This window comes from Scleropages formosus, chromosome 2 (assembly GCF_900964775.1).
Source record: "Scleropages formosus chromosome 2, fSclFor1.1, whole genome shotgun sequence".
Classification (NCBI taxonomy): domain Eukaryota; kingdom Metazoa; phylum Chordata; class Actinopteri; order Osteoglossiformes; family Osteoglossidae; genus Scleropages; species Scleropages formosus.
The window spans coordinates 38,516,467-38,532,347 of NC_041807.1; the positions used below are offsets into that span (position 1 = coordinate 38,516,467).

Consider the following 15,881-nt stretch of genomic DNA (forward strand, 5'->3'; position numbering starts at 1 on the left):
CTTTAATTTCACTTTCACTTTTAAAATGTTCTCCGTCATACAAACTACACTGCCCGTTGGACCTGAGTGTCTCTTTCACCCTCTACTAACCTTTGGTACATAAACTGGTATTTATAATTATTCTACTGCGAGTTTACACACAACGACATTAATTTACCACATTATTGGCCCGTTTCGACACGACTGTTCATATTGACACTAAATGCTCCTTCTAGATGTGGACTTTCTGTATTCGTCATCGCTATGAAGAATAAAAAGTCCATACTGAAATAGAATCAGAGTTGCAGGACACAGTAAATAGGAATATTTACACTGCCTGTCAGAGTAAAGAACAGAAACACCAACAGTGTTAAAGCTGCATTGAAGCACACCAGTTTATTACCAGAGAGTAAACAGGGTAAAAGTTTTGCACACGTTCTCTATACTGCGAACTTCCCACAATCTTGAGAGTGAAATGCAAAAGCATCTTTTTGGACTGTGGGATCAGACCAGAGCAAATTGGCACAGATTGAGGGGGGATTGAACCCATGCCCTCTTGCACCCCCTAATTGCTATGAGACAGCAGCTACTTGCTGCAGCACCCAAATTCTTCCACATGTGAGTTGGAGAATACCATCATAAGAATACGGTACTCAGAAAGACTACAGGTACTTTCAAAATGAAAGAAAACCATTTCTAATGTATTTCCAACCAGGGAGAGCTCGAAACAGAACAACACAACTGTCTCTGAAGGGAAAAACCAAAGTGAAACTGAAATTCCACAGGTGAATTTGTGTGTCCTGTCTCACCCTAGAGGCTCCGGACCATCATGGCGAGTTAATGACAATTCATTCATTTTTACCAACATGTTGCTGTTTAAAAGCAATGATTTCTGTGATCTGCCTTCAGAATGTTACTCAAAGAGGGAGTAAAACTGTGAACAATTCACAGGAGAAGTTCAAAAGAGTAAAATATACATTTCCTCAACGTAAATCTCAGAGAAAAAAAAATACAAACTATAAACAGAAGAAAAGCTGCAGTAGTGAACACATGTATATTAACCTCATATAGATTCATACACAGCACATATTTTGTTTACAATGGATTTATAGTGATTCTTACCTTAAATTGTTAAATGACGCCGAATCCTCCCGTATCGCTCGATATCTGTAACCGAAAAGTGTCCAAGTTTAACAGTCTTAACTGGAAATTATCTACACGCTTACACAGAAATATAGTTCTCTTTTCTATATTAACACAGCTGCTATATAGCAGACAAATAAATCCCAAGTTTTCCCTTAACAAAGATCAGACAGCACCATAGACTGTGAAACCTGCTCTGGTTTCCTACCTTTCGCTGTCAGGAAATGACATGTAGCTGAACTCAAACTCGGAACGACGATATTCAAAATGTTGCAGCCCTGTCACTCCGATAGTAAACTGTGTAAATGTGGATTTGCGTTATACTGTAATATTTACTACAGCAGTTCCACCTGCTTTGGATGTTTAAGTTTAAACCCACTTTTAGAACTCAGTCTCACCTGAGTGTGTGTGTCTCCCTTCCAGGGTAGCAGTCCTGTTCTAGCATCTTCTGAAGTATTCATTTAATAAAAACAGTGTAGAGTGTAAAACTTTTTCTGTTTTGTCCTTCTCCGAATTCTGTTATCTTATCAACGTGCTGAAGTTCAACCCCTCCAGTGTGGAAATTCTTTCGCTTTCATTTTCTTTTTTTTTTAAAATTCATTTACAGAACTTGAACACAGCACTTTTTTGGACAGTTGGGAAATACACCAGTTAGTGTTGGTGAATTGACTGGAGATACAAGAATTTTTAGTTGTGCTGTCAAGTGCTGAACACCAATCACGTCGAGGCAGAATTCCACGACTGTGATATTTAATACATGGAAGGTGCCGAGTCAAATCTGACCCAGAGCGTTTTCGAGGTAGCTCAAGGCAGGAAGAGATGTGGGTTTTCAGGTCCTTCCTCTGCATGTTAAGCGAACACAAGGGGAAGTACACAGCCGCTGTGCGTCCAAGCACGGCTCGAACCCCAGGCCCACCGCACGGCGAGGCGCTGGTCAAACCCGCCGCGGCACCACATGCCCCCTCGGAGCTAACGCAATGGAATAATACATTTTGATGAAGTTGTAACAATGTTTTCCATCATCGTATCACAGCGACATACCATTTCTTCTCAGTTTACATTCATGAAGGGTGTTTGAATGTAATTTCTGATTACGTTAACCGACTTATACTTTAGCTGATGTGATGTGCACTGTAACATATAAATGCTCTGATCCGTACTGATCTGAGATGTATGTCGCTTTGCCGAAAAGTTTCTGCTGAATGAACAAATGTAAATACAAATGTAAAGACCCTCTCCTGAACAAATTTTTAAGTGTCCCTAACATTTCAGATAATTTTGATAAAACATTTCAAATAAGCACTATTTATCTACCGTTCACCAATATAAAGTGACAACAAAATTAGTTAAAAATTTCATAAACCTAAATTCATTCTTATGTTTAAAGTGATCAGGTCAAATTGGACTGAGAACCTAAGTGAAAATTATATAAATCTTACTGGCTGAGAGAGGTGTGCAGTGGCGCAGCAGGTTTGGCCTGATCCTGCTCTCTGGTGGGTCTGGGGTTTGAGTCCTACCTAGGGTTCCTTGTAATGGACTGGCATCCTGGCCTGGGTGTATCTCCTCCACCCTGTGTTGCTGGGTTAGGAAGGAAGCGCACCTCTGATCCAACCCTGAGCTTTCATGTAAGTTGCTGAGTGAAAATGTTAATTTAGCTCTTCCTTTGTAATACAGCTACTTAAGCTTCTTTAAATGATTTACTCATTCATACAGTTGAGTAATTTTTTACTGTCAGTTCAGAGTATAACAGGTACAGGGATTTGAACCTGGGTCCTTCAGACAAATATTTACATATATTTACATTTATTCATTTAGAAAATATTTTCTACAAAGCGACTTACATCTCAGAAAAACACAATGTGTGCATTTCATACTCAGAAAGAGACTAAGATGCAAATGTGTGATTCTAAAGTACAACTAATTTACTTTCCACCATATGAGCCAATGTTCACCAAACAAGTGGGTGCATAAAGGTTTATACAATAATTAGTAATTTCTAATCACAAAATTTTAACATTTACATCACACAAAACCTTATCATAAGGTGAACTTGAATAAACTGAAGACATAATTTGTATTAGTTTCAAGGCCAAACATTTTTATGTGTTGCTGAGTGTCAAAATTAAGACCCATTTTTACTGAAACATCACCAAATTCCACATTCAAATGGATACAGTTATCCTGTATTTCATATTGGTTGTAATGCAACATAACAAGGTTGTTTCCTTCATTATTTACTCTATAATACTGTACAGTTGTTTACCTGCACTCCTTCAGCGCTTTCATAGCTATTCCACACTGTACATTTTACAAAGGTTCACAAAAACATATGTACAGCACTTAATGTTTAAACTTTTATTACAAATAACAGAACAGTAAAACAAAAGAAATTAAAGAAAATAATGTCAATAAATTCCACGTACAACTTGACATGTTTTGGACAGTCAAAATGGGGACATGATCACAGAGGTATAACAGGTGAAACTAGTCAATGAGGACTCACTCCTGTTTTTCTCTACATCTTTTTACACTGATATACCATTAATTCCGGGTAGTTTTTTTACTGTAACAGTTCAGGATAATGGCAGACACAGGGATCTGAGCCTAGATCCTTCAGACATAACTCAATCTATGAGACCACGAGTTGTCCTAATTTTTTTAAAAAAAAGGGCATTACTGCCTCACCTCTACATTTGGATGGGGGTATCAGTCCAGCTCAACCTGTTCACTTTGCATGTTCTCTCTACATTCATGTTGGTTTCTGCCCAAAGACATGCATTTCAGGTGATTTGTAGAGTATAAAACTGCATGTGCCAGTGACTGTGCTACAGATGGTGTTAAACTTTGTCCCAAGATGATGTCACGTGACTAGTTCGGTCATAAGTCATGGTATTTCCATTAATTATGCTTTTCAAAGATTCTGAAGAACTTCTAATTGGCATTTTCTAACTTGAAACCGTTAATCTCCATACATGTGTCATCCATAATTATGTAACTGGAATTAATCCCATTTCTCTAATTCCATTTGTCTACAGTATTGTGTTCCATGATTCATATGTTGCAAAATTCTTAAAAAACTCTATGTGAAGCAATTTATAAAAACTCCAGAAAAACATTTCACAAAATAATACTTCAGAAGAGGGTGTCAGCAGGTACAACTTCCAGCACCTGGACTGAACAACGTGATGTAGGTTTGCTTAGTTCACTCTTGGAGTTTGCATGTTCTCCCCATGTTTGTGTGGGTTTCCTGCAGGTGCTCAGGTTTCCTCCCACAGTCCGAAAACATGCTTCGGGTAGATTGGTGACACTTAATTGCACTTTGTGCGTGTGTCACTGTCCTGTGATGGACTGTCATCCTGTCCAGGGTGAACATGGAGTAGCCTGGTCAGTTGAGTAGACTGTAGGAACCCTACCTTAGGATAAGTGGTTATGGGTAATGAGTGAGTGGATGATATTTCATGGGCTTAACAGCCTTCTCATTCTGCTTCGAAAACACCAGCTGTCACATCTTCACTGTCTGATCTCTGCTCAACAGGCTGAGGTGAGGTATTTAATCCTGTGCGAAATATTGTTGGTTTGTTATCAAATTTATGCGGATCTGATCTGGAATCTGGGGGAAGAAACAATGAGATTTTAAAGAAAAGCAGCACAATATCAACTTAGTAACAGTACCAATTATGAGCAGTAATGTAATTATATTAAAACTTTAAAGATGTCTTTTCGGAGCCAATATCAACTAAAGACTAATATGAACTAGAAGTCACGAGCAGGACCCGGTCCAAACCCCTGCGCCACCGCACCCCCCAGAAGCCACATTTAGTCAATGGATAATTTCTTTTAATAATTTAATGATACAATTTCTTACTTGTTTATGAACAACTTCACTTTCTTCTGATTGCTGCAGTTGGCATTCCTGTTATAACAGTAGAACACTGAATTATTGTTAATTGTACCAAGTTTAAAGAAAATTTAATCCAGAGTAGTATATAGATGATAAAACATGTTGTGAAATATTGGACAATAAACTGGAAAAAACACATTAAAACAAACCTGATCTTGTTGTAAGGGCCCTAAAAAAAGAATGAAGTGTTAGATTGTTCTATCTCAATGTCTATTTGAATAGCTAATTTCAGTGTTAATGCAAAAACTAAAGGTTATTTGGTAAATTTTTAACGGACAGTCTTTGTATATACAAAGTCATTAAAATTGTCTTACCTGGTTTACTGAGGTTGTTTTTCTTTGAACAGAACCCTGATTTGTACAGTGTTACTCCTCCTCCAACTAGAAATAACACTACAATTATTCCAACTACAATCCAAACTATCAGAGGAGCCCAATTCTTCTCTCCACACTGAGAATCAGACACACTGTCTCCTGGTTTCACTGTGGGAAGTCCTTTGGATTGACAGCTGTGAAAATTCATTTAAATATATACATTATGTATTATATACTTCATACACATTGAACAGAAAATTTGTTGCATTTTTGATTTATGCAATTAAATAAAAACTAAGGAGATAATGACAAAAACAAGAATAATGACAGACTTACTCTGTGTGTGGTGTACAGGAGGTAGAAGACCCAGATGAGAAAGAGTTTTCAGGGCAGATCTCACACTCAGTATCAGTAGAGTCTGTTCCTATAATAGTAAAACAAACAAAAAAAATTTACCAAACCCTAAACTCAATGTGTGAAGTTTACTGTCACTTCCACAATATGTTTGGAACACACACACACACACACACACACACACACTTTCTGAACCGCTTGTCCCATACGGGGTCGCGGGGAGCCGGAGCTAAACCCGGCAACACAGGGCGTAAGACTGGAGGGGGGGGGACACACCCAGGACAGAACGCCAGTCTGCCACAAGGCACTCCAAGCAGGACTCAAACCCCAGACCCACCAGGGAGCAAGACCCTGGTCCAACCCACTGCGCCACCGCGCCCCCCTGCAAATACCATATTTACCTCAGTTTTCAATCATTCATTTGTTTATTATCCATAATTGTATTATAAATTCCCTGTCAGTCATGTTTGTACATTTCATAATGAATGAAAACTTTTTTTCAGATCAAGGCAGCAAGCGTACATGGAAAAAGTCAGCAAATAATAGAGATGGTCTTACGATGCCGTTGAGACTGTAATTATGCTGTAACTTTGACCAGTTTACCTCTCTATTCAGAAGTGGGGTTAATGTTTTTGAAATGTCTCTCTTATATTCTTTCCTTAAGGGAGAACTGAAAGTGAAACACTTTTCACAGTTATTACTAATTTACAATAATCCCAATATCATTAGTTTTATCATGTACAGAAACGGTACAATTTTACTGTTGCTTTTAAAATGTTTTGCATACATCGGAGTGAAATAGCTTTTACCCAGGAATACAATGTGACATAGATGACAACTAAAAACACATCACATCACACACATCGTCTGAACTGCTTGTCCCATATGGGGTCGCGGGGAGCCGGAGCCTAACCCGGCAACACAGGGCGTAAGGCTGGAGGGGGAGGGGACACACCCAGGACGGGACGCAAGTCCGTCACAAGGCACCCCAAGCGGGACTCAAACCCCAGACCCACTGGAGAGCAGGACCCGGTCCTACCCATTGCGCCACCGCGTCCCCCTCCAACTAAAAACAATAAATAAAAATTTACAATAAAATATGCAATGAATAAAAATTTAAATAAAATTCATAATGCAAAAAGTGAGTTTTTGCGCAATAATTGTTTGGAAAGAAATTGAAATTACATTACAAATTAGTAAGATTACAAATCAAACGGATTTAAGCATATCAGACCAGGGTGTTTGATGAAGTCTCCAGGTTTGCAGGTTGTGTGTTTCCGTGCTGCTCTACATCCTCCCTCATAAGGATCAGTACAATAGTTCCCTTCCAGGACTCCACACACTGTGTCTGAAGAGGCTGTACACTCCGTCATTGTCTTTAAACCAAGACCTATCAAAGCAAAATCAATAATATCCATGACAGATTGTAAAATAAATTAGTCAAATTTACAAAAAAGTGGTTAATTTGAAACATGACTTCTCACCTTGGTCACACACTGCACAGGGAAAGCAGTAACTCAGACCATTTGGTCTGTTGGTGAAAGTGGCTCCAATACATGGCACACATGAAGTACTGGTGAACTCTGTACAGTGTCTGTAAACCCGAGTGCCTAAAAAAAATAAATAAATAAATAAATGTTTTCTGATTGTTTCACAGTGTTTCCCACCTGGGAAGATGTATCTGTAATCCAGAGATCAAATGTCGATTGTATGTTATCTATGAATTATGTATATTATTATGCATCGATCCAATGTACACTGGGTGTGGGTCCAGTGGTGCAGTGGGTTTAGCTCAGGCTTCCTGGCTGGTGGGTCTGGGGTTCAAGTCCTGCTTGAGGTGCCCTGTGATGGCCTGATGTCCTGTCCGGAGTGTGTCCCCTCCCTCTTACGCCTTGTGTTGTCGGGTTAGGCTCTGGTTTGCCGTTACTCTACTTGGGACAAACGTTTTCAGACATTGTATGGGCTGCAGAATAATCAAACTACAACTTACCAGGTGAACACATGGGGCAACATTCTCCATTTGTTTCATATTCAGCCCGATCACATGGAGAACATAAGGTAGATTTTAAAATCATAAGAAACACTGCACATATCTGAGGACAGAAGAAAACATTTCAGTTTAAATATATTATATACAGGTATCAAATCAATAAATGGTGGAGTGTGTTGCAAAACATTGAAGCCATTATGGTGAAACCACATGAAGCAGAGAATAAGATGTTTGCATGTTATTAAAGGACACTTCAGCTTTGTAAGGAATGCACCAGTTGAAGGGTTTCATTATTAACCACAGTAAAAAAAAAATATGGAAGATTTATCCCCCCATTGGAGAATATCAATATCATTCACACTGTAATCACAACAATATCACTTTTTTGTGGTGACACCTCTGCTGTCTTCACACTGTCCCACCTGAGTGGTACCTTGTTAAACTGACTCTTCACCTGGGATGTTAATCAGAAGGTGTTTTCACTCTGACTTTTCTAAAAGGTTCTGCTCTCAGATACTGGGCAAGTTTTCTTGGTGCTATGATAAAATATTTGTGGTCTTTTCTGAGTACAGCTCCAGCTATTGTCACTAATTTGCATAAAATTCTATAAATCTAATTGGTTGAGAGTAAGGGCTGCTGCACACTGAACTGCTGCAGTATGGAGGGGCAGCCTGGAGGGAGGTGCACTGGGCGCTCGAACCCTGATTTAACTCTGGGACCAAATAGGACAACGAGACCAGCTGACCAGCAGGACACAGGTTGGTGAATAAGATGATATTAAGATTAATTCATTTCTACGAAGACCAGGGTGGTCGTTAGCCAGGAGTCCACTGTACTGCATTTTCTAGGATTTGTTTAGTAAAATAATATTTAAAAAATGCACTAACATAAACTTTGCTGGAATCCCTCAAACAACATATTCATCACACCACACTATTTGAAGGCAGACTGTGACCAAGGATGTAGTGACAAGAATCACTTAATTCACTGAATGCAGCAGAGAGTGTTTATAAAGTACAGTATTTAACTGACATTGACAGTGGGCTTCTATGCGGAGTCAGAGGTAGCTAGAGCTTATTAATATGTACATTTTATTTTCAAGCAAAGAAAATTGCAATAACTTGACTCAAACACACACAAGGTAAGTGTTCTTAACTGAAAGACAGAAAAGACAATCATTCTTACATACCGCTTGGTAGAACATCATATCCAAATCCATTGAGGGAAAAATTTCAAGTGTTTGAGAAGTGGCCATAAATGCAAGTAAATTTAATAATATCTTATACAAAGCCGTTTTTATCCTTTTGCAACCACGATCAGTTGTAAAAGTTCATTCTTCAACCTGAGGAAAAAGAGACTAATTTCAGTACATTTATATTTCAGCCAGGAGATACATGGTCTCTGTTACCTGCAGTATCTACTTGACTGCTTCTTAAGCCCATTTCTCCACGATCACTGTTTTTCCTTTTATTTCACACTGAACATTGCCTGATTCCACTATTGACAATTCTCTATGTAGATTGACTGAACATGATGAATTCAAATACTTTTGTGCCTCCATACCCAGAAAGGGCTGAAAAAAGTCAAATGAAGCAGAGAAGAAATGCTGTGTAACCTATTGTGTGTTTTACCATTTGTGGCATTTTCTAAATGGAGTGTGTTCCACACTAACTTGCTCTGTTACTTCCTTATATGTAATGGACTGAAAATCTATCAACTTTTTTGGGCCTTTCAACAGTTACTGTGCAACTGCAAAGCCCGATAATACCATAAACAGTAAAACCATGAATCCATGAAAGTTTAAAATGAACCAGTGACAAGTGTGAGCAAATCAATCATGTAACACCCAGGAGTTCATTATACTTCATACATCAGCAGGTAAGTAGAGCAGCATTTGTGACCTCGGGGACTGATCTCTGATACATCAATATTGAATAAAACATGTAAACAATGACTGAATACCAGAAAAAATTCTTCTTCTGCAACTAAATTCGAGGGCTGCGTTTCACTTCTTCTTCACCACCACTGCCACCACCATGCTGTTCCCAGGTACAGTCCCTGGTCATAATAATTTTAAAAAAATCAACTGGAAGGAAAACTTCATCCATCCATCCATCTTCCTCCGCTTTTATCCGGGGCCGGGTCGCGGGGGCAGCAGTCCGAGCAGAGTACTTCAGACTTCCCTCTCCCCGCACACCTCCTCCAGTTCCTCTGGGGGAACCCCAAGGCGTTCCCAGGCCAGCCGGGAGACATAGTCTCTCCAACGTGTCCTGGGTCTGCCCCGAGGCCTCCTCCCAGTGGGACAAGCCCGGAGCACCTCCCCAGGGAGGCGTCCAGGAGGCATCCGGAACAGATGCCCGAGCCACCTCAACTGGCTCCTCTCGATGCGGAGGAGCAGCGGCTCTACTCCGAGCTCCTCCCGGGTGACCGAGCTCCTCACCCTATCCCTAAGGGTGCACCCAGCCACTCTGCGGAGGAAACTCATTTCTGCCGCTTGTATCCGCGATCTCATTCTTTCGGTCATGATCCAAAGTTCATGACCATAGGTGAGGGTAGGAACGTAGATCGACCGGTAAATTGAAAGCTTCGCCTTACGACTCAGCTCCCTCTTCACCACAACAGACCGGTACAATGACCGCATTACTGCGGACGCCGCACCGATCCGCCTGTCAACCTGCCGCTCCATTTTTCCCTCACTCATGAACAAGACCCCGAGATACTTAAACTCCTCCACTTGAGGGAGCAACTCCCCCTAACCCGGAGGGAGCAATCCACCTTTTTCCGACTGAGAACCATGGCCTCGGATTTGGAGGTGCTGATTCTCATCCCCGCCGCTTCGCACTCGGCTGCAAACCTCCCCAGTGCACGCTGCAAGTCTTGACTTGATGAAGCCAACAGGACCACATCGTCCGCAAAAAGCAGAGACGAGATCTTGCGGCCACCAAAACAGACACCCTCCGTTCCCTGACTGCGCCTAGAAATTCTGTCCATAAAGATAATGAACAGAATCGGTGACAAAGGGCAGCCCTGGCGGAGTCCAACATGCACCGGGAACAGGTCTGACTTACTGCCGGCAATGCGAACCAAGCTCCTACTCCGGTCATACAGGGAACGAACAGCCCGTAGCAACGAGCCCCGAACCCCATAATCCCGAAGTACCCCCCACAGGATGCCACGAGGGACACGGTCGAATGCCTTCTCCAGGTCCACAAAACACATGTGGACTGGTTGGGCAAACTCCCACGAACCCTCCAGCACCCTAGTGAGGGTATAGAGCTGGTCCAGTGTTCCACGGCCAGGGCGAAAACCGCATTGCTCCTCCTGAATCCGAGGTTCGACTATCGGTCGGATTCTCCTTTCCAGTACCCTGGCATAGACTTTCCCAGGGAGGCTAAGGAGTGTGATCCCCCTGTAGTTGGAACACAATCTCCGGTCCCCCTTCTTAAAAAGAGGGACCACCACCCCGGTCTGCCAGTCCAGAGGCACCGTTCCCGAACTCCACGCGATGCTGCAGAGGCGTGTCAGCCAAGACAGCCCCACAACATCCAGAGACTTGAGAAACTCGGGGCGGATCTCATCCACCCCCGGAGCCTTGCCACCGAGGAGTTTTTTGACTACCTCAGCAACTTCAGCCAGGGTAATGGACGAGTCCCCCTCCGAGTCCCCAGCCTCAGCTTCCTCTACGGAAGGCGTGTCGGAGGGATTGAGGAGATCCTCAAAGTACTCCTTCCACCGCCCGAGAACATCCTCAGCTGAGGTCAGCAGCGCACCACTTCCACTGTAAACAGTGTTCGTGGAACACCGCTTCCCCCCTCCGAGTCGCCGGACGGTTTGCCAGAATCTCTTTGAGGCCGACCGAAAGTCTTCCTCCATGGCCTCACCGAACTCCTCCCAAGCCCGAGTTTTTGCCGCGGCGACTGCCAGAGCCGCGCTCCATTTGGCCCGTCGGTACCTGTCAGCTGCTTCAGGAGTCCCATGAGCCAGCCAGGCCCAATAGAACTCCTTCTTCAGCTTGACGGCATCCCTTACTTCCGGTGTCCACCACCGTGTTCGGGGATTGCCGCCGCGACAGGCACCGGAGACCTTATGGCCGCAGCTCCGAACCGCCGCACCGACAATGGAGGAGCGGAACATAGTCCATTCGGACTCAATGTCCCCCACCTCCCTCGGGACCTGGTTGAAGCTCTGTCGGAGGTGGGAGTTGAAGACCTCTCTGACAGGGGCCTCCGCCAAACGTTCCCAACAGACCCTCACTATGCGTTTGGGCCTGCCAGGTCTGTCCAGCTTTTTCCCCCGCCATCGAATCCAACTCACCACCAGGTGGTGATCAGTTGACAGCTCAGCCCCTCTCTTCACCCGAGTGTCCAAGACATATGGCCGAAGGTCAGAAGAAACGACTACGAAGTCGATCATCGACCTCCGACCTAGGGTGTCCTGGTGCCAAGTGCACTGGTGGACACCCTTATGCATGAACATGGTGTTCATTATGGATAAACCGCGACTAGCACAGAAATCCAATAACAACTCACCGCTCGGGTTCAGATCAGGGAGGCCGTTCCTCCCAATCACGCCCCTCCAGGTATCACTGTCGCTGCCCACGTGGGCGTTAAAGTCTCCCAGTAGAACGACAGAGTCCCCAGTGGGAGCGCTTTCCAGCACGCCCCCCAGGGACTCTAAAAAGGCCGGGTACTCTACACTGCCGCTAGGCGCATAAGCACAAACGACAGTGAGAGACCGTTCCCTGACCCGAAGGCGTAGGGAGATGACCCTCTCATTCACCGGGGTAGACTCCAACACATGGCGGCTGAACTGGGGGGCTATTAATAAGCCCACACCAGCCCGCCGCCTCTCACCTTGGGCAACGCCAGAATAGTGGAGAGTCCACCCTCGATCGAGTAGAGTGGTTCCAGAACCCAAGCTGTGGGTGGAAGTGAGCCCGACTATATCTAGACGGTATCTCTCAACTTCCCGCACCAGCTCAGGCTCCTTCCCCGCCAGTGAGGTGACATTCCAAGTCCCAAAAACCAGAGTTGGCGCCTGAGGTTTGGGTCGGCCGGGCACTCGGCCCCGACCACCGCCCAAATCACAATGCACCGGCCCCTTACGGTTTCTCCGGCAGGTGGTGAGCCCACCGAAGAGCGGCTCCACGTCATGGCTTCGGGCTGAGCCTGGCCAGGCCCCGTGGGCATAGACCTGGCCACCAGGCGCTCGCATGCGAGCCCCCCCCCCAGGCCTGGCTCCAGGGTGGGGCCTTGGTGACCCCATACCGGGCGGGGTAAACGGACGCCTTGATTTTTCCTTCATAAGGGGTTTTTGAAAGGAAAACTTATTAATTATTAACCACCTTCTTCACAACCAGACATCTGGACTTTGATGACTTATACAATTCACTCATCTCAGGGGAGACTAAGAAAGTTCATGAAGGGCTTCTGCAAATACCACACACACACACACACACACACACACACACACACACACCCTGGACAGGACGCCAGGGCGCCACAAAGCACCCCAAGCAGGACTCAAACCCCAGACCTGCCAGAGAGCAGGACACAGCCAAGCCCGCTGCACCACCCGCCCCAAATACCATATTGACCTCAATTTTCTCTCTTTATTTGTTTATTATCCATAACCATATTACAGATTCACTGTCATGTTTGTACATTTCATAATGAGTGAAAACTTTTTTCAGATCAAGTCAGCAAGTGTACATGGAAAAAAGTCAGCAAATAATAAAGATGGTCTTACAATGCTGTTGGGACTGTAATTATACTGTAACCTTGACCAGTTTACCTCTCTACTCAGAACTGGGGTTAATGTTTTTCAAATGTCTCTGTTATATTCTTTACTTAAGGGAGAATTGAAAGTGAAACATTTTCCACAGTTATTACTAATTTACAATAATCCCAATATCATTAGTTTTATCATGTACAGAAACGGTGCAATTTTACTGTTGCTTTTAAAACATTTTGCATGATGTGAACTAAATACCTTTTGGATTTTAGTTCCACCTACTGCACATACAACTTACTGCAGTTCTTGTTCTCGCTCGACCAGAATCCGCTTCTCCAAGTCAGGGTCACAGTGGCCCGGAGCCTATCCTACAAACACAGGGCACAAGGCTGAGCAGGTGTAGAGTGTGTGTGTTGTGTATAATCACACACTAGATCAGGGCTTCTTGACCTGTGTGCTGCAGTTAACCTGAGGTCTCTGGACAATTGAGGTTTATAGACAAATTGAAAGTGATCAAATTGCCTTTTTACTGCAGTTTGTCTTCAGAGATTAATTGGGAAAGAGCTGCAAACCTTTGAGGGAAAATACAAATAAATAAAAAGAAAAAATAGATTAAAACCACTTGATATGAATTGTACTGTGAGAAGCTCACTCTGTGATCAAACCTGTTTTACACACACTTTGTACGCAATGCTCAAATAACATTGGAATTTAATCTGCCGATACTTTTAGTTTCAGTGTGAACACACAGATTACAGATCCCTGCTCTACTAGTGTGTGATCGCACTCACTCACAGAATCACACGAGTTGTTTGACCCGGCTGGTATTTATTTTCTTTATTTACAGAGCAAGAGCCAGATGGTGGTAAGAAGAAGGTGAAGAAAAAAAGATGTTCAAACGCTGTTCTGGATACATTTAGTAAGTGAAACAGCCGCAAATAGTGGCCAGATCCAAGGGGGATCGGATCTGGACCACATAAAAAAAAAAGTGTCCGTTAAATCCAAAACTGTATAAAAGGTACTGCCTGCCAGTTGCTCTACAAAGCAACCTGGCTTTGTTACTTTGTAAGAACAAAGCTACTTGTGTTTAGAAACTACCCAAAGAGTCTGGTGTGTTGTCTCTGGAAACCACGTCAAAACTTATGCTCCAGACAATGAAAATTCATTTCCGTATTTGAAGGATATGTATTTATTGTGCAGATTCTCCCTCCAGTAGTCCAAACACATGTGTTAAAGTGAATTGGTGACCCTACATAATAATGTACATTGCCGTGTGCCCTGTTCTCCATCACGGTCCCCCAACCTACATTTATAGCCGAATCTCCGGACCAAAACGACAAGTTCCTGAAAATCGATTAATAATGATTTTTCACCAACATGTTCATGTTCATCATGTTTCTGTTTAAAAAGCCATGATCTCTGTGAGCTGCCTGAAGTTACTCAACTAGTAGTGGTAAAACTGCACAATTCGCTGGAAAAGTTCAATACAGTAAAACACAGTACATTTTTTCTCCACATATCAGTACATAAATAAGCGACGACGTACATCTCAGAGAAAAAATACAAAATGTATAAACAGAAGAAAAGGTGCCGCAGTGAACACTAATGTAACATGAACTTCATAGATTCATACACAGCACATATTTTGTTAATTTATAATGATTTATAGTGATTCTTACCCAATTGTGATGACGCCGAATCCTCGTATCGCTCGATGCCTGTAAGTAATGGAAAAGTATCCAAGTTTAACAGTTTTAACTGGAAATTATCTACGCGGTTACACAGAAATAGTTCTGTATATTAACGCAGCTACTATGTCTATATATTATATAGCAGAAAAATATATATCCCAAGTTTAAACTTAACAAAGATCAGATCCGGTGTAAAAGCTGCTCTGGTTTCTTCCCTTTCGCTTTATCAGTAAATGACACGTAACTGAACTCCGCCTCAAGACGACAGCATCCCACATGGAACTACTAGAAACCGGCTCAGGAGTCAAAGGTAAAAGAAACGCGCTCTTACTGACCACGTACATGTCTTTCCTCAACAATCTTAACAAAGAGGCTTCAGACAGTACAAAAGTCGTACTTAACACTGGAGAATCCACCTTGCCCACTCGCAGCCCCTCTACTGCACCCCATGGTTAAGGGGTTACCCCCAGAACTCCCCAGAATTCCACTCTTAACCACTGAGCATAAACAGAATGGCAACAAACAAATCGAAATATCACACACACAACTATGTACATATATATATACGGACCTAATTTCAGCTATTTACACGGAGCTATTATTATTAGAACTCCCCTCAGCACCGCTACAATTGAAAAAATGTCTCCTGCCAGTCTTTCTCTTCCTCTTTATCTTTTGAAGTAATGTATGAGTTTTTTCCATTATCATATCATACAGTTTTAAGTACCCCACACAAGTACACATTTATTTCATGAAGGCTATTTAAAACAGCGTAT

The 15,881-nt window shown here is 42.9% G+C and overlaps 1 protein-coding gene and 1 long non-coding RNA gene across 2 annotated transcripts; both read right to left on the reverse strand.

The window, feature by feature from the left end:
- Positions 1-3,543: 3,543 nt before the first annotated feature.
- Positions 3,544-5,398, reverse strand: LOC114909861 (uncharacterized). Its single transcript, XR_003797416.1, has 4 exons — positions 5,338-5,398; positions 5,173-5,192; positions 4,988-5,035; positions 3,544-4,732 (listed from the first exon to the last, which is right to left on the reverse strand). It is a non-coding gene; the product is annotated as an uncharacterized LOC114909861 (long non-coding RNA).
- On the reverse strand, positions 5,399-13,700 carry LOC114909232 (tumor necrosis factor receptor superfamily member 14-like; the record flags this gene model as incomplete). Its single annotated transcript, XM_029247057.1, has 7 exons — positions 13,673-13,700; positions 8,871-9,023; positions 7,682-7,784; positions 7,176-7,301; positions 6,926-7,081; positions 5,674-5,761; positions 5,399-5,531 (listed from the first exon to the last, which is right to left on the reverse strand). Coding segments are annotated over exons 2-7 (672 nt in total), but the record flags the coding sequence as incomplete, so codon positions are not given.
- Between the last annotated feature and the right edge of the window lie 2,181 nt (positions 13,701-15,881).